General features: G+C 43.6%; 1 protein-coding gene across 29 annotated transcripts in view; it reads left to right on the top strand.

Moving 5' to 3' along the window:
- The window catches only part of Kif21a (kinesin family member 21A), a 116,516-nt gene that overhangs the window by 78,054 nt on the left and 13,113 nt on the right, over nt 1–25,349 (top strand). For 3 of the 29 annotated variants that reach the window (XM_063263354.1, XM_063263351.1, XM_039078888.2), the window contains 16 exons: nt 350–440; nt 1,687–1,810; nt 2,210–2,398; nt 2,609–2,808; nt 3,550–3,657; nt 5,397–5,465; nt 5,660–5,874; nt 6,025–6,178; nt 6,880–7,074; nt 7,818–7,919; nt 8,603–8,768; nt 13,370–13,430; nt 14,027–14,081; nt 16,706–16,920; nt 20,364–20,471; nt 21,817–21,945. In XM_063263354.1, the coding sequence (XP_063119424.1) occupies nt 350–440; nt 1,687–1,810; nt 2,210–2,398; nt 2,609–2,808; nt 3,550–3,657; nt 5,397–5,465; nt 5,660–5,874; nt 6,025–6,178; nt 6,880–7,074; nt 7,818–7,919; nt 8,603–8,768; nt 13,370–13,430; nt 14,027–14,081; nt 16,706–16,920; nt 20,364–20,471; nt 21,817–21,945 (2,181 nt within the window). Of the gene's footprint in view, nt 1–349; nt 441–1,686; nt 1,811–2,209; nt 2,399–2,608; nt 2,809–3,549; nt 3,658–5,396; nt 5,466–5,659; nt 5,875–6,024; nt 6,179–6,879; nt 7,075–7,817; nt 7,920–8,602; nt 8,769–9,215; nt 9,237–13,369; nt 13,431–14,026; nt 14,082–16,705; nt 16,921–20,363; nt 20,472–21,816; nt 21,946–24,099; nt 24,139–24,792; nt 24,808–25,349 lie in introns of all 29 variants that reach the window. The other 26 variants (XM_063263359.1, XM_063263356.1, XM_039078893.2 and 23 more) reach the window with 14 other exon arrangements.

Here is a 25,349-nt window from a genome sequence, read left to right as displayed (position 1 = left end):
TTCTTTTTCGTTCACACTGTAGTGCATTGTAGTGAACTGGCCGCTCCTACGATGTAAGCTTGCTGTCTCTTTAGACCCAGTACTTTACTCTGTGACCTGTCAGCATCTTTAGAAGCTAAACTTTCTTCAGTTATGGGAAAATTTTACTTGGTTGGTCAAGTGGTCATATCTGCTTTTCTTTAATTGTCAGACAGGGCAGCCTGGCTTAGCTTTTCTTTCCTTTTATTTTTTATTTATTTATTTTTTGTACAAATTGTTGTTTTAAAAACTAAATCTGAGGGGAGGAAAAAAAATAAAGACTTTCCCTTTGTCCTTAACTCATATTCCTTTCTCTTTCTGTTTTCTAAAGTGTCGCTGGGAAAGAGAATAATGCAGACCCTGACCAGGAGAAGAAAGAAGAAAAGGGCGTCTCAGAGAAAGAAAGCAGTGAGGTGGACGTGGTGAGTACAAACCGCACCGTGAGCACAAACCGCAGTCACTGTGCGAACGGAAGGGCGGTGTTACCCTAGCCACGGCTTCCTCGCTCGAGGACTTTCCTCCTCAGTTGTGAACGTTTAGGTACTGACAAATCTCAGCGTCGTGATTTGTGAAAACTGTGTGGTATGCACGTGCAGATAGGGTACCGAGAGAGATAAGGAATTTGTTTTAAAAGGCAAAGTTATTGCATAAGAACCTGAGACTCTGTGAGTGACTTTTTTGAACTAAAGAGAAGCAAAATTCAGTGTCTGTGGAGGTGGCGTGGTGAGTAAACGCACTTGACAGGTACAGGCGTGTGGGCTTTCTGAGATCCCCTGGTATCCGTGTGAAAGGGCCTGGCACCTGGGCTGGCGTGTCAGGGCAGTTAGTTTCTGGGAGTTCGCTGACCAGCCAGCCTGACCAAAAGAGCAAGTTCAGGTTCAGTGACAGTCCCTGCTGAAGAGAATATTGTGGAAAATGTTAGAGGAAGACACTGGACATCTTGCTCTTGTGTCTGCACGTATAAGCGTTAGTGAACACCCTCCCCCCCCACACACACATGAGCATACACACACACACACACACACACATACACACACGAGCATGAATACACACACACAAGCATGCACACACACATAAGCATCCACACACATACACACACACACGACCATGCACACACACACACAAACATACACACACACACACAAACATACACACACAAACATACACACACACAAACATGCACACACACATGAGCATCCACACACATACACACACATACACACACACACACACACATGAGCATGCACACACACACTGGAACATAAACACACACACACAAACATGCATACATATACACTGGAACATAAACACACCCTCACTCACACACACAAACACACAGACACACACACATCTGAACATGCACACACATACACACATGAGCATACACATACATGCACATATGAGCATGTATCTACACACACATGAGCATACACACACAGACATACCACACACACACATGAACATACACACATACACACTCACACATGAGCATGCACACACAGACACACACATGAACATGCACACACATGCGCACGCACACACACACACACACACACACACACACACATACACACACACAGAGCCCTGTGCTTCTGTGATGTATACTCCAGGATCTCTCTGACTGAGATTTGCTTGCCAGTATTGTACTGTTAATGCTTCCCATTTTAGGATGAGAATCAAGAAGCGAGTGACCATGAGGATGAGGAAGATGAGGAAGAGGAAGACGAGGAAGAAGATGACATCGAAGGAGAAGAAAGCTCTGATGAATCAGATTCCGAATCAGATGAAAAAGGTACCTGCCCCTTAGCACGGAGGGAGAAAAATCAGATTGGGAAGCTGTTTAGGTTTTGATAGAAAACTCAACATTTTTTATTTTATTGCCAATGAAAGCACTTTTCATGACCTGTAAGACCACACTAGACTCAGGCATGCTCTAGGCAGGACAGATGTTCCTTTCTGTGCTAGATTTGGTCACTATGACTTTCACATTTATTTTAGTGTAGGCAGTACCTGCTGTCAGCGGTGTGAACAGTCTGTCTTTTTAGACTACGGTATGTCCAGAAATTTTCCCACAAGGTTGCTGAGTGACTACTTGAATGTAGATAATGGCTTTACATTCTTGTTTTGTGAGACGACGATGACGATCCTTCAGCCCACTTCCGGTCTTTTTGTTTTTATCTTCTGTGACTAGCTAACTATCAGGCTGACCTAGCAAACATCACGTGCGAAATTGCGATCAAGCAGAAGCTGATTGACGAACTAGAGAACAGCCAGAAGCGCCTGCAGACACTGAAGAAGCAGTATGAGGAGAAGCTGATGATGCTTCAGCATAAGATCCGGGACACACAGCTGGAGAGGGACCAGGTTCTCCAGAACCTAGGTGGGTCTTCCGCAGAGGCTCACTCCTTACTCAGGGCGGTCGAGCCAGAAAGCAAGCCTAGCCGTCGGTAAACGACTTGAGTAGAGCGAGGACTCCTGAGGCAGAAGGGCTCAGGCACCATCGTGTCCCAGGTACCGGGAGTTCCGAGTCTGTAAATAAAGTCTGTGTCTCAAAAGCCCTGCATTTCTTCCCTTGCCCCGCCCCCCCCAGGCTCAGTGGAGTCCTACTCTGAGGAAAAAGCCAAAAAGGTGAAGTGCGAATACGAGAAGAAGCTGCACGCTATGAACAAAGAGCTTCAGCGACTGCAGACAGCCCAGAAGGAGCACGCCAGGCTGCTCAAAAACCAGTCTCAGTACGAAAAGCAGCTCAAGAAACTGCAGCAAGACGTCACAGAAATGAAGAAAACCAAGGTACCGAGGCTGCTCCTGTTCTGCTCCGATGGCCCCGGGGTTGGGTAGCTTGAGACAGAACCGTTATTGTGGTTGTTTCCTGAGCTGATACAAAAGTAGCCCGTGATATTTACGGCCAGTTCAAGATGGTAGCGGATGCTCCCTGGTCTGTCTCTCCGACCTCACTCTCCTTCACCAAGAGCTGGTAGCTACAGTTTGGTGTGTCCTCCCCACACATGGAGGAGCTCTGTGTGGATGCCTGCATCAGGTTCTGTGCAGGAATTGATCGTTCTAAATCTTGCACCAACGTCAAGTAGTGTCCATAACATAACCACATGGACCTGCTGTAAGACGTGAGCAAATTGTGCTGTGCAGTTGCCGTGATAGCGGTAACCATATTCATTAGGTTTGTTCCCTGTACCAGGATCTGGTATAAGCACTTTCGGGTAGCAACCGGTTGAGTCTTCACAGAACACAAGGACATTAGAGGTGAGAAAGTCAGCGCCTACAGAGGTTATATAACTTGTTCAGGCTCACCCGGCTACTGATGGTGAGCACCAAATCTGCGTTGTAGAGCACTACTTAATTTAGCAAAAGTATGTTGGAGGTAAGGTTACCCGAAACGGTCCTCCGCTGAAAGGCGGAGTGGACGCCTTGTGCTTCCGTATAAAGTATTTGGAACGAGAGAACTCCCGTCTGTGAGATCTACCGGATGTATCTGGTACTGGAGCGGTGTTCAGTACTATCCATCCATACCTTCAGGTTCGCCTAATGAAGCAGATGAAAGAAGAGCAAGAGAAGGCCAGGCTGACAGAATCCAGGAGGAACCGGGAAATCGCTCAGCTCAAAAAGGATCAGCGCAAACGAGATGTGAGTGAGGCCCTCTGTCGGATGAGAGCGCCCCGCTTTGTACGAGGGAATCCCCCTGTTGGATGAGAGCACCCCGCTTTGTATGAGGGAATCTCTCTGTTGGATAAGAGCACCCTGCTTTGTATGAGGGAATCCCTCTGTTGGATAAGAGCACCCTGCTTTGTATGAGGGAATCCCTCTGTTGTTAGAGTGCCCCGCTTTGTACAAGGGAATCCCTCTGTTGGATAAGAGCACCCCGCTTTGTACAAGAGAATCCCTCTGTTGGATGAGAGTGCCCCGCTTTGTACAAGAGAATCCCTCGGTTCGATAAGAGCACCCACTTTGTACGGGAGCGTTATATAAGTAGTGGAAAGTTTTCTAACTATACTTAAGGATGGGTTTGAGGGCTGGTTATAGAAAATGACTTTTATTATGATATGTGGATTATAATTCAGGATAAAAGTTTAGGGCGGACTCATGGCGAGGGATGGACACAAGGATATGTCCCCTGCCCATGATAAACCAGAGGATACTTTTTCTGAGAACTGGAAACACTTTTGTCTTCACCTTCAGAATTCTACTTTCATAAATTCAGATTTTGAAAAGTAGTTTAAATCACAAAAAAGTAGTTAAAAATCTTTACTTTTTTATTGCATTTGGTTGCAGAGAGGAGGGGAAGGGGGAAGGGGGACGGGAGGGAGAGGGAGAGGGAGAGGGAGAGGGAGAGGGAGGCAGGTAGGTGTACAAGTGACAGGGTTCTCAAATGGAGGTCAAAGGGCAGCCTTGTGGAGATAGTTCTCGTCCTCTACCATGTATGTCCTGGGGATAGAACTCAGGTCGTCGAGTTTGGCCGCAAGCGCCTTTGCCACTGAGGGATTTTGCTGGCACAGAACCTTCACTTTAATCTCATTTATAAGTAGGAAAAAAAAAAGATTGCTTGGTAATAGAAGGTGGGAACTGAAGCAGACACCATGGAGAAACGCTGCTTACTGGCTAGCTTTCCATGGCTTGCTCAGCCTGCTTTCTTATACAATTCAGAACCTCTTGCACAGGGGTGACATTGCCTGCAGTAGACTAGGGTCTCCCGTGTCAATTAAAAATAAAACAAAACAGACGTGCCCCACAGGACAGACTTATGGGAACAACCTCTCAGTTAAGGCTCCCATCCCCTGGTGACTCAAACTTGTGTCACGTTGAGAAGAAGTAACCATTACACCCAAGTTACTATCAAGTACTCATTGGACAGCCTATGTTTTTTCCCTGGGTTTGAAGCAACTTTAATTATTATGTGTATCGAAAAAGGCTCTTGAAAATAGCCATATCTCTTCCCGTTTGTGTCTCAGAATGATCCAATGGAAAACGTCTGTAAAATGTTTCATGGGCTTGTTTTTTGTTTTTGTTTTTGTTTTTTCATTTGATATTCTTAACCTTTGGGCACTCATAAGCCATGGCGCAAGTGTGGCTGTCAGAGGACAACATTCAAGAGCCATCGCTCTCCTTCCACCTCGTAGTTTGGAGGACTGAACTCAGGTCATTCCGTTCGCATGTTGAGTCATCCCATCAGCCTAGAGATGGCTGTTTCGGCATCTCTGCTTGTCCTATTAAAGTAGCAATATCGAATGATGGATACAAGATTGTTAACCCAGCTTATGCTAAGAACCTGTATTTTTTTGGCAGTAAGAGGAAGTGTTTTAGCGTCAGAGTAGGACCTACTGTGGTTCAGCGGGGGATGTTTCATCATATCGCATCTTAACTTATAGCATCAACTTAGACTTCTAGAAGCCCAGAAAAGAAATCAAGAAGTGGTTCTGCGGCGCAAAACTGAAGAGGTACAGTGAACAGGTTTACCGTTTTTTTTGCTTTGGGATAAATGATGTATTCCTTCTTTTCATTCCTTAACTTGTGGTGCTAGGGATTAACCCTGGGCCTTTGCACGTGACTGGCAAATTGTCCACCCTTCTACCCGACACCCGTAACGTCCCTTGTACAGACAGAGACTCGACCAACCCTGATGCCGTTGCAGGTTACAGCTCTCCGTAGACAAGTGAGGCCCATGTCTGATAAGGTAGCGGGAAAAGTTACTCGGAAGCTGAGCTCATCCGAGAGCCCCACCCCAGACGCAGGTTCCAGCGTGACTTCAGGGGAAGCCGATGCCTCACGGCCAGGCACCCAGCAGAAAATGAGGATTCCGGTGGCAAGAGTCCAGGCGTTACCAACCCCTACAACGAATGGCACCAGGTCCTACTGATTCTTATCCCCTCCCCGCCTTTACAATCCTTGTGGGCGTTCATAAATGAATGCTGTATAAATGGAACAGGCGTCATTATTGGGTGTGCGCAACCGAATAAAGGCATGGGTAGTTATGTTTGTCTCTGTAAATGACTACAGGAAAAGGTATCAGAGGAAAGGATTCACTGGCCGGGTGTTCACTTCCAAGACGGCCCGCATGAAGTGGCAGCTGCTGGAGCGCCGGGTGACTGAGATCATCATGCAGAAGATGACCATTTCCAACATGGAGGCAGACATGAACAGACTCCTCAGGGTATGGGCAACGGAAGCAACACGCCTCCTTAGCTGACAGTCTGTCTTACGTTGTGCCAGGGAAACGTTAGTAGTGAGTGAACCCCAAAGGTCCACCAAGGAGCGAATCCAGTGTGATCATTTTAGGGTCTCTTTATTTACGCTCGAGCTTGGGCCACGCCGCTGTCTCTGATGCAGGAGAATGAGAGGAGGCCCTGAGGTCAGTTATAGGCAAGCATTTATAGAGGCAAGAAGAGGGTATCTAGCCTGGTATACATCAGATTGGGGGGGGGGGTGCATTATGGCCTTTAACATAATTGGCTGGTGCTGGGAGCCAAACCATAAACTTAATTTCTGTTCTCCTGGTTGGTGGTTGTTAAGCAGCGACGTGTCCGAGGCAGCCTTGTAACTTGGAGGTTCAGATTTGTTGGGGAATAACCTGGAAACCGGTGCTAAATGTAGGCTTTGTTAAGGGTGGGGGTAGCCTAGAAACTGGTGCTAGGTACCAGCCTGTTGGTTAACTTGAGTTCAGCCTTAGGTCAGGTTCTCTAAGATAGAGGCTGAACCCAAGGGATCTGGCCTCTCATCTACTCCCCCACACTGACTCCTTGGAAGCATTGAATGCTGTCTCCAGTGTCGTTCTGTCTTGGCTGTACCGTGTCTGAGAGACGAAGGTCATTTCTTCGAATCCACTTTGGTTTTGTTTGTTTGTTTTTTCTATAGCAACGGGAAGAGCTCACGAAAAGGCGAGAGAAACTTTCAAAAAGGAGAGAGAAGATAGCGAAGGAGAGTGGAGAGGGAGATAAAAACCTGGTTAACATCAGCGAGGAGATGGAGTCCCTGACCGCGAACATAGATTACATCAACGACAGTATTGCTGACTGTCAGGCCAACATCATGCAGATGGAGGAAGCGAAGGTCTGCCTTGGCTTTGTTTGTTTTCGAGAGAAGGCCCCTCGCCCTGGCTGTCCTCAGGCTCTGTGTAGATGACAGCGACCTTCAATCTCTGATCCTCCTGCCTCTACCTCCCAGATTCCAGAAGTACGAGTTGGCAGGATGCTCGGGGTCCTTAAAGATATTTAAGAGATTAAGGAAGAGAACTTTCGTGTTGTAGATCTTTAAAAGTACTTGAAGTTTTACTTATTTCATTTTTAAAAATTATTTATTTAATGTATGTGTGCTCTGCGGCGTGCACAGCCGCATGTCAGAAGAGGGCCTCAGATGCCCTTAGAGATGCTCATGAACCACCGTGTAGTTGCTGGGAATTGAACTCAGGACCTCTGGAAGAGCAGCCAGTGCTCTTAGCTGCCGACCCCCCCTTGAATTTTTGTATGAAGGTATTTTCTACTCATTGACTCAATCTGATTCTTAGGTTGTGTGCATGTAGTAGGTATGGTCCAGTCTGATTTCCCTACTCACCTTGGGACAGTCTTTATTATATCGCATGTATCATTTATTATGTCTTGCCTTGAACCTTTAACTGCCAAGCTGTGTCTGCTTTTGACTGGAACACATGTTTCTTAGTGTAGGGATCATGCTGTATTTTTTTCTGAGCCGTTTCATTGACTCATCCAGTACTGTCAAGTAAATACAGGCCTGCTGCCTTCTGTTTAAATATATCCGGATTAAAGTAATGATTGTTACACACCGATTTGATGTAGGAAGAAGGGGAGACATTGGATGTCACCGCTGTCATCAATGCCTGCACGCTGACAGAAGCTCGGTACCTGCTAGATCACTTCCTGTCAATGGGCATCAATAAGGTGAGATTTAACTCTTCTATTCCTGAAAGCCTAAGTCGACTGATTTGGTATTTCATGGCTCTCTCCGGTGACCCTCCTCTTGGCAGAAGGAATAAAATTCTTAACGGGAAAAAAATTGTTTTTAGAGCTTAGATAAAATATAATAAATATGGCTCTGTTACGCTTGTTTATTAGAGCAAGTGAACAAAGAAGAAAGAGAGCCCATTTTGTCTTAACAAAGGGTTCTCAAGAAAATAGATTTTGTATCACAATTGGCTTGCTACTAGTTTTATACAGGTCAGAAGAAACTCTGAGGAAAACAGTGTAGCACCCTACTCTTCTGAATGCAATACTGATTTGCTCAGTAGGACACTTACTCCCAATTGGTGAAGGTGGTGACAGCCCAGTCCCTTGCTCCCTGCCTTGGACCTCTGTTAGACCCTTAGGCTGTGTTCTCACAGTCACTTTGTGCCAGCAAAGTAGGTGTTAATCCATAGCACTTCACCTATAGGAACTGAGAGTCTGGAGGCTGGCATCTTGTGCACAGGGAAACTTCTCTAAGGACTCTGCATGAAGCAATTAGAGGAGCTGGTTGGTAGTAAGGTCGGTCTGATGCCAGGGTCCACGGCTTCAACGTCTTCTTCACGTACTGAGCTTTGTTTTCCCAGGTGGGAGACATTTGGCTCTTGGGGCTATTGTTTCAGGGTCTTCAGGCTGCCCAGAAAGAGGCTCAGATTAAAGTCCTGGAAGGTCGACTCAAGCAAACAGAAATCACGAGCGCAACTCAGAACCAGCTCCTGTTCCATATGCTGAAAGAGAAGGCGGAGCTGAACCCGGAGCTCGATGCGTTGCTAGGCAACGCGCTGCAAGGTAATTTGGATTAAACTCCCTTAGATGAGTTGCATGGTAGCTTTGCCTTCTGGACATTATTGTATCTATATCTCCTTCCTCTATGGCTGGTTAGAATAGATGCTATACTGACCTACGCTTTTAATAAATACCCTCTCTTAATCGGCATGTGTATTAAATTTGGGGGAAAGTACTCATTGCCGTTCCAAGAAGCGATTACCAACTCAAGGTTATTTAACCTTATTAAACCGTTGGATACAGGAGACTAAGAAAGTTTCTGAATTAGTTATTAAGGTTCCTTAAACGATTAACCAAGTTTCGTTCCCTTTACGCTGCACACCTAACCTTGCTGCGTTATAGCATCCATTCTGTGTGGTACGTAATCTTGTGCTATGTGAGAGCTTTAACGTTGGACTCGTTTTGATTGGAGTATTGCCTTTTTGTTTCCTTCTGCTGTTGTTTATCCAGATCTAGATAGCGCCCCACTAGGTGAGTACATTTAGCTTTCTGTGTACCCAACAGTTGCATGAGTCACTAATTGTCCTGTGCACTAATTGTGGTACATATTTGAAAACGTTGTATTGGTAGCCACTGTTTTTGCATGATACTGTATTCATAATAAAAAAAAAAACCACTAAGCCTCTTTTTTTTCCCTTAAGCCTTCTCTATTTTTGAAATCCTTAGATGGTAGGAGAGTTGTGCTTGACCTAATTGTCCTCAGAGCATCTTAGATGTGGAATTTCTAAGTTCTTTTATTTTCCTTACAGCAAAACATGGGATATATGTTCCTCTTAAATTTTTAAATATATCTATTAACTTTCATCCATTGTTTTAACCTCATGAATAACTTTCTTTTCTACATATTCTCATCTAGTCTGTCTAAAAATAAAATTAGGAGTATAAGTATACATGTCTTACAAATTGAATATAGCACGAGGACTATTTGAACATAATGATACTGTGTTTTAATCATAAGCACCATCTTTTCAGCCTAAAAGGGGTTGTAGAGACCATCGCACACAGAGGTTTCGGCCTTTTTCTCGCTGGTGACTTCCATGTGACCTATTCTCACCGGTCATATCTTTACCTGCTCTTAGCGGTGATCTGTGTAGACTCAGGAGACTGGAGGAATTTCATAGCTAGTGGTATGATAGAATGCGAAATTCGGAACAGTTTTATTTAATTCACGTTGTTTACGAATATGGTCTTTCATGTCTCTTTGATCTTTCTTTCTTTTCTTTGATTATACAACTCTTCAAAGTTTTCCAAGTACTTCTTGGTAAAGGGAAGGAAAATAACCCAAAGATTAAGAGCGGTTACCTTTCTGTATTCGTAGACAAAACACAGTCCACGAATCTTTACTTTTGAAAATGATAAGCTCTTACACAAGTAGAATACAGGCTCTATAGGATTTTTATACTGTTACTGTGGAAATAATAATTCCGTGAGGTCGACTATGGTGTGTATATATATAAAATATACATATGTATGTATATATGTATACTATATATACATATATATTATACATAAATAACTCATTTGAAGGTACTTGTCAAGCTATGACAAGGATAAATAATAATAATTCCATGAGTTCAACCATATCATATTTATATATTTATATGTGTGTGTGTGTCATTTGAAGGTACTTGTCAAGGTATGACAAGGATGAATAATAATTTCATGAGTTCGATCATGGTGTATATTATATATATATAGATGCATACACACACACACACACACACACACACACACGTCATCTGAAGGTACTTTTTAAGCTATGACGAGGATGGATAAAAGACTAATCAAGAACAATTAGGACTGATGAAAAGGCACCATGTTCCACTGAGTACCTTTTTGCCATCCTGCACGTCGTCAAGCAGACTTGCTTCCTCTTCCCTTCAGTCCCCTCCCATCCCTGACTCTTCCTTTGCTATCTCCTTTTTCCACTTCCTCCTCTTCCGTTTCCTCCTTGTTCTGCCTCCCCCCCCCCATCCCTGCCTTTTCTTCCAGTCCTCCTCTTCCCCTCCCACTTTGTTTCTCCCTTCCTACTTCTTCGTCGCCCTCGCTCCCCCTCTCTCTGGTCTTTTTAGTGCCGCAGCTTAACATGCGTTGTGTGGCACAGAGGAGGAGATGCTCAACGACGTTTTGTGCAAGGAAAATAATGGATATTCAACTGGCAAAACCAGACCGTTAGTTATGTGTTTGCATCTAGACCTAGGGGACAGCCTTTCTTACTTTGCTGTTGACAGGGATAGCTTGAGAGTTAAGGTTTTGGATATTAATCAGAATGTACATAGGTTTGCAAAGAAGGTCTTTCTGAAAGGAAGCAGTCCCAGGGTTGGCATATTAGTTCTATCTTATGTACTACTTGTTAATAGAAAGATATAATTTGTGTTTAAAAAAACCTAATAAAAAAGAAAAGCACAAACATTTGATTAACTTCCAGTGGTGTTAGGTTGTAAAACTCTTTGTAAAACTCTTCCCTGGTTTGGACTAGCAGGACACCTGGGAGTTCTGTGTCTGCTCTAATCTGAGTGCTGCTAAATGAGATCATGTCTGACAGCCTTGTGCTAGAGTTAAGACCTATGTGCTACTCGGATGAAATGCTTCATATTGGCGTTGGCTTTGAGGATCTATCTTAAGTTGGTGACCGACTCGGGTGGAGTCCTCTTGGCTCTGGCCAAGTTGTTTCTATAAAGTATAGGTTATCTCTCTAGAAGGCACTTATATATTCATGGTCAGGAGTTAAGAATTTTTCTTAAACTGAATTTCTGCTCAGTGTTTCAAGTTCTGTTTTCACCAGTGTCTGTAAGAAAAATTATAGTAGATCACATTCAACTGCAGTCAGCAAGCAGAGAGTGCTAACTGGAGATGGGGCAGGACAAGGCTGGAAACTCCCAAAGCCCACACCAGGGACAGCTTTCCCCCCTCCAAGGCTGCACTACCTCACTGTCCCCTCCAAGGCTGCACTACCTCACTGTCCCTTTCAAGGCTGCACTACCTCACTGTCCCCTCCAAGGCTGCACTACCTCACTGTCCCCTCCAAGGCTGCACTACCTCACTGTCTTTCTCCACCTACTGGGAACCAAAGGTTCAAATTCCTGAGCCCAGGAGAAACATTTCTCATTCAAACCTCCATAGCTAGTCATTTCTTCATAACCTTATTTTTATATTATTAACTAATCTTAGCCAGTCAGTATTCTGAGGACTAAGTCCGTCAGCCTCTTTTGAACAAAGGCTTTGAGATGCCCATTGCCTGCGAGGCCACCATTTCCTTCCCCTGTCTGTGAATCCTAAGCACGGTTTTAACACAGTGTTTCCAAATATCATTAACCCTTCATGTACTCAGTGGTCGAAGGAAGGGAACATTAGAGAGGAAGAAGTGAGTTGACTCCTGTCCGTAGTGTTCTTACGTTACATAAATGGGTGAACCACGAACATATGCATTTAAACCATATCACAATATCATTTAGTCTTGTGAAATAAAATGTCAGTTAAAAAAAAACTGCATGCGTGTTAGAGGGTTGCTGACAGTTTAATTTTTTGTAGCTGTTTTGGCGACTGATTTCCTACTTAGCTACTGATTTCTTAGTTTTATGTTTGGTTTCCCTGTTCTTATTTTTGGTTTTATTGGGGGTGGATATTGTTTGTTACTTTTCTGGCCTGCTGCAGTTGCCGTGATGTGGCAGTTGTTCGGTCCCAGTAGTTTACAGAACTGTTGCATGCACACCTATTCTTGTCTGTGTACCTGTGACTGAGATGCATGCTGGCGTGTGACGTCTGAATCTTCACGCATCCTCTTTCTACTTGAGGCTTCAAAGGGGGCGAAATATTTTACTAAGCTTGTGAAACCGGTACAGTTCTCAAGAACGTTTATACGTAGAGAGTGTTAGTGATTGGCCACACGCACCAAAGGGGGCTCAGGAAGCATTTGTTGTGAGGAGCTGCTGCTGCTGCTTCTTCTTCTTCTTCTTCTTCTTCTTCTTCTTCTTCTTCTTCTTCTTCTTCTTCTTCTTCTTCTTCTTCTTCTTCTTCTTCTTCTTCTCCTCCTTCTCCTTCTCCTTCTCCTTCTCCTTCTCCTTCTCCTCCTCCTCCTCCTCCTCCTCCTCCTTCTCCTCCTCCTCCTCCTCCTCCTTCTTCTTCTTCTCCTCCTCCTCCTCCTCCTCCTTCTTCTTCCTCCTTCTTTCCTTCTTTTTCTTCTTCACCCTCCTCCTCCTCCTCCTCCTCCTCCTCCTCCTCCTCCTCCTCCTCCTCCTCCTCCTCTTCTTCTTCTTCTTCTTTAAATCAGTGGATTTGTCTGTTTGGATAGGACACACCCAAAAAGTTTGACTCTAAAGTAATGGTGCGTGCTCACATAAATATCTAATCTAATTCCCATTCTCTGATACTGCTTTTCCACGTCCCGCCATTCAAACTCACGGTTCTTCTCTGCTGAACACCCGTCTCCTCCTCCTAGCAATGCAAGAAATGGCGGGAGTGATTCTCCTCAGCCTGTATGTATTGACTCAGAAGCCCAATCCAAAGTGCCCCGTTGAGAGGCCGAGCTGATGTGCATGCGTTTAGCCTAGGGACTGGGTTCCCATCCAACTTGTGCAACTCTGTCACTTTTCCCTTTGTTCTAGAAGATGAAGAGGACAGCAGTGAGGAAGATGGCCCTTTACACAGCCCGGGGTCAGAGGGAAGGTGAGAGACGCGGGGGCTACCACACTTGACTTGCTTCTGCAACGTCTTCTCTTAAGATTTAGTTTTCCTTCTCATTTTGTGTGCACGAGTGTGTGTCTGTGGAGATGTGCACATGAGTGTGGGAGCCTGCATAGGTCAGAGAAGGGGTCAGATGGATCCCTTAGAACTGGAGCTGCAGGGGACTGCAGTGCTGGGAACCGAACTCAGATCTTCTATAAGAGCCATAAGTGTTCTTAACCACTGAGCCATCTCTCCTGCCCATCGTATAGGATTGTTAAAACTTAAATCTTACTGCACTAAGCGATTATCCTAACATAGGAATAATTTTGAATTTTGTGACTAGGAACAGCGGTACTGAACGCTAAGCAAAGCCGTTGCCTAGCGCTCATAAATTTTAAAATTAAATATGGAAATACTTTAAGGAAGAAAACGGAATTTATTTTTTTTACTAAATCCACCTGGATTTTAACTGTTACCTTCCTGTGTTTTCCGTGGGTATAATTTTTTCGTGGTTAGAGAGACAAAGGACGTACGACTCTGTATAGTAAGTTTACATTGAGTCTCACGGTTGATCTTTATTTTTTATTTCCGTGCAGCACGTTGTCTTCGGACCTGATGAAGCTTTGTGGCGAGGTGAAACCTAAGAACAAGGTCAGGAAAATCGCGAATATTGGGCAGAGACTTTTCCTCTGTCCTCCACCTAACTACTGAACTGATAGGCTTCAGGTCTCTCTCTTAGTAGAGTGGCCGTGGGAACGCTTTTGCTCAAATTCTCTCATTTGAAATTAAAAATTTAATAAGTAAATTAGGGAATATAATTGTTAGATTAAAAACTAAAATACTTAAAAGATAAATTTGTTTTATAGTCTCTATTAGGTAATAATTAAAAAAATTTTTTTAAAAAAACTTCTCAGCAGAAACCTAAGCTTTTACACCGTTTATACTTGATACAATGTATTATTGGAGCTGATTCTTAAGCCGTTGCTTAGCTGGGTAATAGACTCCATAAGGGCGTGCAGTATCAGCCATTTAAATCGACGGGGTGTTTGTGAAATTCCAGCATGCCAGCTTTTTGTTCGCTGGTCTTGTGGTTCTTCCTTTTAAGCATTCCGAGGTTGTTTAAAATAAAAATTTAGGGGCTGGGGATTTAGCTCAGTGGTAGAGCGCTTACCTAGGAAGCGCAAGGCCCTGGGTTCGGTCCCCAGCTCCGAAAAAAAGAACCAAAAAAAATAAAAATAAAAATAAAAATTTAAATGGGGCTGGGGATTTAGCTCAGTGGTAGAGCGCTTGCCTAGGAAGCGCAAGGCCCTGGGTTCGATCCCCAGCTCCGAAAAAAAAAAAAAAAAAAAAAGAACCAAAAAAAAATTTTTTAATTTTTTTTGTCTTATGCATGTAATGCATGTTTATAGGGATTTAAAACTAGGTGATGCGTATTATTAAATAAGAAGGAATCGCACAGCCTGAGGCTGTATCATTGTGTTTGACATTAGATGGATTAACTCACGGCTTTAAGGCAGTGGGAAACAAGGAGCCCTTGCAGCACCTCGAACAAGGGCATCGACTCACATCTTGAAAAGCAATGGCGTGCAGATGGACAGGGTAGTTTTAAGGACCACCAAAGCTAATCAGGGAATGTAACTGGATAATCAGGCTCTCCCGCAGTGGCTGTCCGTGGGAGCCAGGGGTCCTGCCCTATCTCACCATGTAGCTTTGCTCATTTTGTTTTTCTATGAATATAGGCCCAAGGCTTTCAGATTCTCCATCCCCCACCCTTGATAAATTTTAATTAAATATGGATTTTTATTGTAAATTTTTAAATTTTTTTAAAAAAATACTTGTGAGGCTAATGAAAACATATCTTGTGATTTTTTTTTTTATTTTGTTGTGGATGATCAAACAATTTACCCAAACTCAAAACATTCCATTGTGGTTTAGATCCAGTGTAAGCGGAGAGGGGAGTCTTGTACAGTGATGCCGGAGAGACTTGTGAAGTGGTGGCCGCGGAACGGTCTGCACCACTGTGGTTAGGACATAGTGAGGGAGAGGTGTTCTCTGCCCTAGCTCGTGCCTTTGTAATGAGGAGGCGGGCTGGGAGGGCAAAAGGTGTGCACAGGGCTTTCTCATTTCCAAATCTCAAACCCTTCTGCTGCTTGCTACTTCCGAACTGTAAAGATGTGACAGAGATCTCCTTTCCTTTTCATTCTTTGAATAACGGGGTCATTTAAGATGAAAGAAGGGCGACCGTCGTGTTGTGTTATTGACGCAGAGTAAAAAGTCGAATGCAGCAGAGCGAACTTTCCAGTGGGCAGAGTAAACGCCCTATTTAGCATATAAGGAGGAATAGATGCACTGAAAATAGAAATTAATATTAACAAGGCATTTAATGATGGGCAGTGTTAGAATTTAGTTGAACATTACTGCAATGGGTTTTCTCTTGGCTTAATTCCTTCCCACTCCCTTTTTTCATTTCTTTGTCTTGTCTGTCTGTCTGTCCGTCAGTCTGTCTGTCTGAATGAATAACTCTGTCTTTGTGTGTGTTTCTTTCCCTCAGTCTCTCTGTATGTGTATCTGTCTGTTTGTCTGTGTCTGTTTCTCTCTGTATGTCTCTGTTTCTGTCTCTTTCTGTCTCTGTCTCTCTCGTCTCTATCTTTCTATGTGTGTGTCTGTCTGTCTGTGTGTCTCTGTCTCTCTCCTTCTCTCTGTCTCTAACTCCATCTCTCTCCTTTCTATCTGTGTCTATTTCTCTGTGTCTCTGTCTCTCTCCCTCCCTCTCTCCTCCTCCCCTTCCCCTTCCCCCTCCCCTTCCCCTCTCCCTCTTTCTCTTTAAAAGCCGTTACCTGTTGAGGGAGCTGGTCACTTGTGGCTGTTTCATGACCACTGTCACTGTTGGTGACAGTGATATTAGTGACCTTTGACTGACTTTGCTACTTCTTTTGGAGTTACCACAGGCAGATGTATAGTGTCCCTGTACTTTTGCTTCCTCACTTGTAAACAAGTTACCTCTCCACACCTGACATAATGAAGAATTAGAACTGTTCCTGGCACAGATGTGCAATCCAAATGCTGGTCATTATTGTGGCCTTGAAAGATCTTAACTGGCTAAAATGCTGCCTTGTTGCTGTCATTCGTTGCCATTCGTGTTATCTTTGACACACCTGGAAGGAAAGATGTGCTAAATGTTTTTTATCTATGAATAATAATAACCACTTCTGTTCCTCAATCAAGTTCTGGGCACAAGTTTGCTTCTGATTCCATTCTCTCCATTCTCTAACCAGGCTCGAAGGAGAACCACCACTCAAATGGAGTTGCTGTATGCAGATAGCAGTGAAGTAGCCTCAGACACTAGTGCAGGAGACGCCTCCTTGCCTGGCCCTCTGACGCCTGTTGCAGAAGGGCAAGAGACTGGAATGAATACAGAGACAAGTGTCCCTTCTGCTAGGGACAAAGAGCTTCTCCCCCCATCTGGCTTACCTCCTAAGATAGGCAGCATGTAAGTCTGGCCTTGCTACACTAACTCCTCTTCTGTGGCATTTTTCTTGTGTTCATTAATATGCATGCTGCTAATTTCTTATTTCTGTTTTAAAAAATGAATAATCGACTTCTGGTTTTCGAAGTCATTCCTGTTAGGTACTATTGGTCCTGATTTTTGTTTGTACACGTGTGTGTGTGTGTGTGTGTGTGTGTGTGTGTGTGTGTGTGTGTGACTGTGTGTCTGTGTGCTCTTGTGCCTAGAGGAGGGCTGAAGTTGAAGTTGTATGTTATGCCCATTGGCATGGACCTTTCACAGTACTCAGAGTTCACTCTCTAGGCCAGCAAGCTTCTCCCTGGAGTTCCCTTCCCTGCCTGCATTGGGCTGGGATTATGGGAGGGCTGCCCTACTCACCCGCTTTTTATGTAGGTCCGAGGCATCCAAGTTGTGTTTATCATTTTTGTGCACTCAGCACTTTCCCTTGGCAGGACTCTCTCCAGCCTAACCTGTAATGTCTTAGATAGTCAAAATAATTTAATAATTTATTTTTTTTGACTTGCTTTCTTCAATCTCCAAGTTTTAGGGTAACTCTGAGTAATCATTATAGGCACGGTATATCTAGAAATACGTTAGGTTAAAGTTATACAAATAAACTACATGTCAACAAAAGCCTTAAAGCCTTGAGATTTGCCCCAGGTTTTCTACATTCTAGTTGTAATAACCCGGTAGGTGGGGTTGGGGATTTAGCTCAGTGGTAGAGCGCTTGCCTAGGAAGCGCAAGGCCCTGGGTTCGGTCCCCAGCTCCGAAAAAAACAAAACAAAACAAAAAAAATAAACCGGTAGGGTTTGTAAATTATGGTTGACCCCTTTAAAAGGAAAAAAAATAACAAACAAACAAACAAATTATAACCTTTGTGTATTTCAGGTTTTCGTATTTTATTTTAATTTAATTTTTTTTTGAGACATGGTCTCACTGTGTAGCTATGGATGTCATGGAATTTGCTATGTAGACCAGGCTAGCCTCTGGCTCTCAAGGGCTGAGATTAAAGATATGCATTACCCCAACCATCTTTCCTGACTCTTTACCTTTAAGCTGATTGTATGTCTGGGATGAATGGAGTGAATAAAGAAGGAAATCCCTATTGAAAAAATCTAGAACAGCAAAGCTCTTCTCATTAAAACAAGTGTTGTATAGCACAGAATGTATGAGCATATTCTCTTCACTTCTGTTCTGAGTGTGTGTGTGTGTGTGTGTGTGTGTGTGTGTGTGTGTGTTGGTAGTTTCATTAAAATTAGAACTTTATTTCCCTTTTAAACATCAGTTCTTTTTAGATGTTCATTTTTATTATTTGTATATGAGTGTTTTGCATGGGCGTGTGTCGTGGAGGTCAGAAGAACATGTCTGATACCCTGGAACCGTAGTTACAGATGCCCGTGACCCACCATGTGGGTGCTGGGGATTGAACCTGGGACCTTTGAAAGAGCAGCCAGTGCTCTTACCCACCGAGCAATCTCTCCGGCTTCCCGCTTGTAAAGATTCTTAGTGATGTTTTTCGCAAACTAACTCTTACGTAGCAAATGGTTTCTGATACGAGTGCACATGTGTGTGAAATATTACGCCTAAAACAGCATGCGATGTACGGCTCTACAGATAATGCAAAGTAGTGAACTTGCTACGTGCGTGTTCTCCGTGACATTCTTCCTGTTGTGAAGGCCTTCCCATTACCTTCCACTCAGCAGCATCTATCAGCTTCAGTTACCAAATTAACTTTAACCAGGATTTTCCTGCATGTGCTTATGTGATTAATGTTGGAGGCTGCTAACCAGGGTAGCCATAGCTTCCGAGCTGTGACAGGACCAGGGCACAGCAGTTTTAATCAAGGTAGTGACACCGATGAGGGACAGCTAGGGACTTGCGTGTGTTCAGCGTTTAGTCTGCCTTGTGACAGGCACTTTAAGAACTTCAGGACTAAGTCTGTGGCCTGGAATCTCCATGCAGGTAATATATCTATTTATAAATGTCTCCTTTATTCAGATTATAGAAAAATGTCTTTTTTGACTTGGTCTCTTCATACAGTTTTCCTCTACATTTTCATGAGCTTGGGGGGCTGGACTTAGGAGTCCCTACACTTTCTTCTTCCCTTGTCTGAGGCGGTCTCTTGGCGCCTCAGCTGGCATGGAGCTGTGTGGCCAAGGCTAATGACTCCGCCTCCTACATGCTAAGACCCCATGCCTGTACCACCCTGTCAGACTCAGGCTCTTAGAAGTTTAAGTTTGTGCATGCGCTTGGCCCGGGAGCGCCTACAGTCCCCATGGCACCACCTTCATTTCCTTACCACGGAGAGAATGCAGAATTGCTGGGATTCTTCAGACACGTGAGATTTAATGATCAAGGCTGGTTGTGGAAACTCATCCCGTGTCTTTTCCTTCTAAGTGCAGCTTGCTGAGACGAGCACTGTTTATCATTGCGTCCACGCAGCTCCGAGTCCCTAAGTTTTATCTGTTCGGCAACCGCTCCACACTTCTGCTCTTAATCCCGGAAGGTTTTTGACACAGGGTCTCGTTCATTGTTATCCCAGGCTGCCTTTAAAAGATAAAATAAAATCACTGTGCAGGCCAGGATCCAGAACTATAATTCCTGTTTCTATTGAACCCAGTATCTCAATGATTGAGAATGATTGAGAAAATACGGGATGGGAGAAAAGTCAGTAACTTAAAAGTAAACCAAGCAGGCAAATCGCTCTCAAGACTGTGGAGCTGGAGTTGGCCGTTTTACCTGTGAAGTGAGAGGTCGGGCTTTTTAACTCTACGCTGTCTAACGTTGAATTTGGTTTGCCTCGTGGATGTGGAATTCAGGGTTTTACTCAAACAACCTGTTGTCCCAGTCTCTTAAATGCTGGAATTACAAGCTCGAGCCACCACACCTAGCTTTTACAATCTAAAGCTAACGACAAGAATAGGTCATTACTGAAATATATGAAATTCCTAATGGATGTCTGGATCCAGTTTGGTAAAAATAATTGTCATTATTGGTCTTGCGTGACTACTTATATTGCAATTCTCTTGTTTCCTTATTGTTTTATTTCTCAGATTCTAGTAGTTTTCTTCTTGTAAAACTTTTAAATAATTTTCCTTCAGATGAAACAATCTGACGAAGCCTGGGTCCTTAAACTATCTATCCTGCTTATTTGGCAATATTATTAGTGTTCGCATTAAAGATACAGACTTGCACATAATTAATAAAACTGCTAACTTAAAAATTTGTGATTGTTGAGCTCCTAACAATGAAAAATAAGTCATGTATTTTCCTATTCGAGATCCCCCCCCCCAATAAGAAATAAATTTAGAACTTTTAGATCAGATTGACTGTCGAGGTTTTTAAATGTAGACATCTTAAAAATAATTAAAATAAAAACAGACAAGTAAGTAAGTAAAAAGATAATTAAAATTGTTTCCTATTGTAGTTCCAGGCAGCCATCTGTATCAGAAAAAAAAGTACCAGAGCCTTCCCCTGTAACAAGGAGAAAGGCATATGAGAAAGCAGACAAAGCAAAGACCAAGGAGCAGAAACAGTAAGTCCAAGTCCTCAGTCCTTTTCATCTACTCGGTGGCTTAAAGGTCCCCTGCAGCCGACGCTGGCCGGCTGGCCGTAGGGCAGCTGCTGACTGTGTGCTTATGCTGGTTTCGCATACACGCGAGAGAACTCTTGGCTTGGCTAACGGTCTTCTTGCTTCACGGTCACACGTCCACCATTCATATACTTGAACGCTTTTCTCCCTGTTCACGCCACTAACACTTTCCTCAGTTATTTCCCTGTATCACTGAACGCACTACTATGGTTTCTGACTAAAAGTTATGGAGCCCCCCTTTCAAATCGTCTTCCGTGAAATTTCAAAAATTAATTTCACCTGTCCTCTGAAACTGACTTGCCCTTCTCCCTCCCTCAAGTGACCATAGACTCTGTATTGCTAAGACGGCACGGCGTGGGGGACATTTCCTTCCTTCTCACATTTGGACTGTTGACGTCATCCTCAGTCATCTCTTTCCTATTTCATGGGGGTTAGTTAGTGGTGCAGAGTATAGACTGCCGCACCCTTTGCAGGGGTGCTCATCAATGACACCACCACCACCACGACTCGCAGAAGTTGAGTGAATTAACATCATCCTGTAAAACACCCCAACCTCCCATTTATCCCAAATGCTATTTGGGGGAGATGGGTCCATGGCAGAAAGCACCTGTGCCCATCTGCACTGAAATATCAGGAAACTTACTGTATTCTTTTGCTTCGTTAACCTAAAGACGTGTTCATATATTTTCTGTCCCTCAGAGGACAAATCTTATGCCCCCACTCTCTTCTCCTGTGCCTAGAAATAACTTAACTCCATTTCTACATTGACCATCGGTGGAGCTGACTTGACTGGCCCGCTAGCTTTCCTTCTATTCATCCTTGCTTTCTGTAGCTTTAAAGAAGGGAGTCACCTCTTTCGTGGAGCCCAGGGTCTCAGGAGTTGTTGATAAACGGTAGACTGGAGAAAACGAATGACTTAAAAGTCAACTGATTAGGCCAGTTGGTCTTGAGCGCTTTGGGCCAGCCGCTTCCCCTGCACAGCAAGTATCTTGCTCTCAACTCTATTTAGATTTGTAATGAAGTTGGGCTTGCCTTGTAGATGAGGATTTTGGATCGCACTAGGGTGACTCTTCTCTCCGCTGCCAGCTTCTTGACTTCTTGTGGCCTGTGTGACCAAGTCTGGCAAAATTGTTTTCTTACAATTTGTTCGGAGAGCATAATCTCCACCCCCCCCCCAAAAAAGGAATTCTATAAATAAAAAGAATTTTTTACAAAGCATGTTTCTAGAACGTTCCTAACAGAGCATAACCAACTAAAGCCACCTGTTCAATGTTCTTTTTTCTTGTAGCTCAGATTCTGGCGCTTCCGAGACTAGCCTCTCACCTCCTTCCTCCCCACCAAGCCGGCCCCGTAACGAACTGAATGTGTTTAATCGCCTTACCGTTTCTCAGGGAAGTGCGCCAGTTCAGCAGGATAAGTATGTCGTGGAAGAGAGCCCTGGCCTCCCACCCTGGACTCCGTACCCCCTAGAACAGTCCGTGCGGACCTTTCGCCCGCGCTGTTTGGGAGGTGGAGTCCGCCATATTTTTGTACCTTTTTTTTTTTTTTTAAATGGAAAGGAGCGGTGTGGCCAGACTTAAGAGATCATTTCCCTGCTGAACATGGTTCCCTCAGTGCACGGCTGTGCTTTCAGTTCTCGTCTCGCCTAGTCCTATGCAAGGAAATTAGAATTAAACAAACAGACAAACAAACAAACAAAAAAAGAATCCAAACTTATTTGGATCTCCCAGCTTCCCTAAGCTCCCCAAAAGTGTCTAACTCCGACAGACTCTATTGGAAATGTGGCGAAGGTGTCACCGTTGGTAGACAAGACAGCTTACAAAGGCCGCATGCTCCTAGCATTTGGGGGTCCTAGATAAATCTCCCGTAAGCTCCAGTGATTGTGTTATCCGAGTCAAACATTGCCCTTGTGGTTGGAGGATGTGGGACTGGAAGGCAGTGGTGGAGAGAGGCTAGGATGTGGAAAAATATTGTTGTTTTTTTTTTTTACTAACGTAGAAGTAAAAAGGTGTCCCCGTGCTGAGCCAGAACCTTTCTTCTAAAAAGTCAGTGATCATGTGACTGTCGTGATGTAGTCGTGTGCCCTGGCTTGTCTGCCTGCCATCGAATAACCCCTTTGTGAGTGTATGCACTTAACATCCTCCCTCCTCCCAGCCACAAGCGGTTGGCTTCCTGTGCTGTTATCGTCCCGCATGCCACATCTCTGAAATTTATAGGCTGCCATTTAAAAGTTCTGTCTAATATTGCTTAGATCGGACTAAATGGCCCTATAAATGTAATTATACGCATTATTTGGAAATCATTTTTTAATCCGCTCGATTCACAAATCAGTTACTTAGATATTCCTTCTTAATTTTTTTTAAAAATGTACTCACCAGAGGGCATGCCCTTTAAATTGACCCAGAAAGGCAAATATTGTGCTAGTGAACAAAGCAGCCCTTGCTGTCAGTCAGCTGGCCCATCATGGAGGAGGGTAGGGCATTAGTAAACATATCGCAGAAATCCGTTTTCACTATGTGAAGACTTGGTAAATTCCAGGTACTTTGCATTCACAATAATTCTAAAACCTTCTGTCACATGTAGAATATAGTGGCTCACAAGTGTAACCCAGCACTTAAGATGCTGAAGTGGGGTACTTGGGGGCAGACTGTACATCCAAGACTGGGCTACATAGTGGCTTTCAGAACAGTCTAGGGTACAGATTAAGACCTGTCTCACCTTTTCTTTTCTGTCAGTCTTAACAATCTTAATAATCTCCTCATAGTCTACTATTTTGTTATAAATATATTTAATGGACAGCACTAATTTTATGGCTATTATCCCCGTAAGTAATATGTTGATTCAACTGAACTCATGCTTTGAAAATTCCCTTCCCCTTGTCTGCCTTTCTTTGGGGCCCCGTTTTGTAGACTGTCATTTTTCATCTGTGCCATGCGGACCTCACAGTTTGGCTCTCCGCAGGTTTCAGGCCACCGCTACCTTCCCCATTCTCCCCAGGACACTACACAAGTTTAAGTTCCTAACAGCTATTGCACTGCAGTCTGCCGGGTGGAGTGCAGGAAGTGTCTTACCTAACCAGTTATTACGGAGGGACCTCTTAGTCAGAACTCTGGTTTTGAAAATAAGTTAAAACCACGGGTTTTTAAACTTGCAAATATAGAATGAATTTGCCAAACTTCCACACTAGAATGTAGCTAAAACAGCAATTACCAAGCTAATTCCGTGCAGAGTTACTAGAATGTTCTTTTTGAGGTAGTCATCAAATTCAGCCTTGGAGTGATGTTGTTACTGTTCCTCGCTGGTTCCTGAGTTTAAGCGGAGGTGGAATCTGTGGGTTAGTAATAGGTACAGAGTTTCTGTCCCCTAAACTTGGTGGAAAACCAAAAGCTGCCAGCCCCCTCCCATTGTGTCTCATTTAACTATTCTTTAAACTTGCCGATTTCCGATGCAAACAGAAAGGGAGTGTTTACAAAATTCCGTTCAACACACTGTTGATTTCGGTCTGTTGTCAGTGTCTTGCCTGTTTGGATATCTGTTCTTTTTCCTCACGACTCTAACTCTTTCACTGTAGGTCTGATGAAAGTGACCCCTCTTTGTCGGAGGTACACAGGTACTCTCTTCCTCTTTCTCCTATGTCCCTGAATTCCACTGCTGTCCTAAATGCTGCCTAGAAATCCTGAGCAAATCTAAAAAAGCTCAGGTTTTTGTTTTTTTTTTAATTGCATGCATAGCTCACTGTAAGCCTTGTAAGAGCACTAATATTTTAAAGCGTTAGTTTCAATGTATCCTGTGAGTTTATCTTGTGACGTAGAAGGCAAACACTTGGAGAAGCATAGAGGCTTATTCGTTGTTGCCTATATAACAAGATAATCATGGAAAAGATAATCATGTGTCACCACTCCCAAGGTCAGAAGGATGGGAACCTTAGGGCTGAGCAGTCCTGCTGCTTCTAAGACTAGGAGCTGTGTGGGTGTCTTTTCCTGTGGGTTTAAGCAATTAGAAGTAAAATGTTTATTTTGTAACCGCATACTAGATTCTAAAAAGTATACAGTCGTGACAAAATCGGAAGAAAATCTTATATCTAATTTTTTAAAACTGATAAATGAAGTTTAAAAAAATAGCATTACCGTTTTTTCATGTTACGGATTTGGGGAGGGACTTCATTTCTTTCTCTTTTTCTCTTGTTCCCTCCCTCCACACTTACCCGTTTGTTTCCTCTTTCCCCTTGTTTTCCTTGTCTTATGGTCATTTTTCTGAACATCAGCAGATCCTCCAGAAGGTAGGCAGGGGAAGGGAGAAGAAATTAATCTCGAAGCATTATCCACTGGTTTGCATGGATAAAAAATGAGGGCGTTTTTTTTTTCTTCTCCACTCAGATCAACTTTCATACACATTTACATAATTTAGTCTAAGTTAAAGAAATGTTTTAATGGTCATTTTTATATTTCAGAATGTGAACAGATTAATGAGGAGACAATAAAAATACCTTATGCGTACTTTCAGAACCCACATTTCTCCATCATCTTAGTGGTGACTGAGAGAAAAATATTAACAGCCCTACTATGCTGAATGGTTTAGAACACTTTAATCACCTAGTGAATACTTGGAATACGTTTACCTTTCAGCACTGAGATTAATTTTCTTCAGAACGCTAGATAACCAGTGGTATTGACAGCTGTCTCAGAGGAATGCAGAAAGACTGGAGTTTCGAATCTCCAGTGCGCACGCACGCAATGCCCGGGCAGCTGTAGAGGCCTATGACTGGGCAGCACTAGGGGAGCAGAGACAGAGGACCCTGGCGCAAGGTGGCTTTCGAGAGCA

This window comes from Rattus norvegicus, chromosome 7 (genome assembly GCF_036323735.1).
Source record: "Rattus norvegicus strain BN/NHsdMcwi chromosome 7, GRCr8, whole genome shotgun sequence".
In the NCBI taxonomy this organism is placed as follows: domain Eukaryota; kingdom Metazoa; phylum Chordata; class Mammalia; order Rodentia; family Muridae; genus Rattus; species Rattus norvegicus.
The sequence above is the reverse complement of the archived record's forward strand: the minus strand, read 5'-3'. Positions and strand labels throughout refer to the sequence as shown.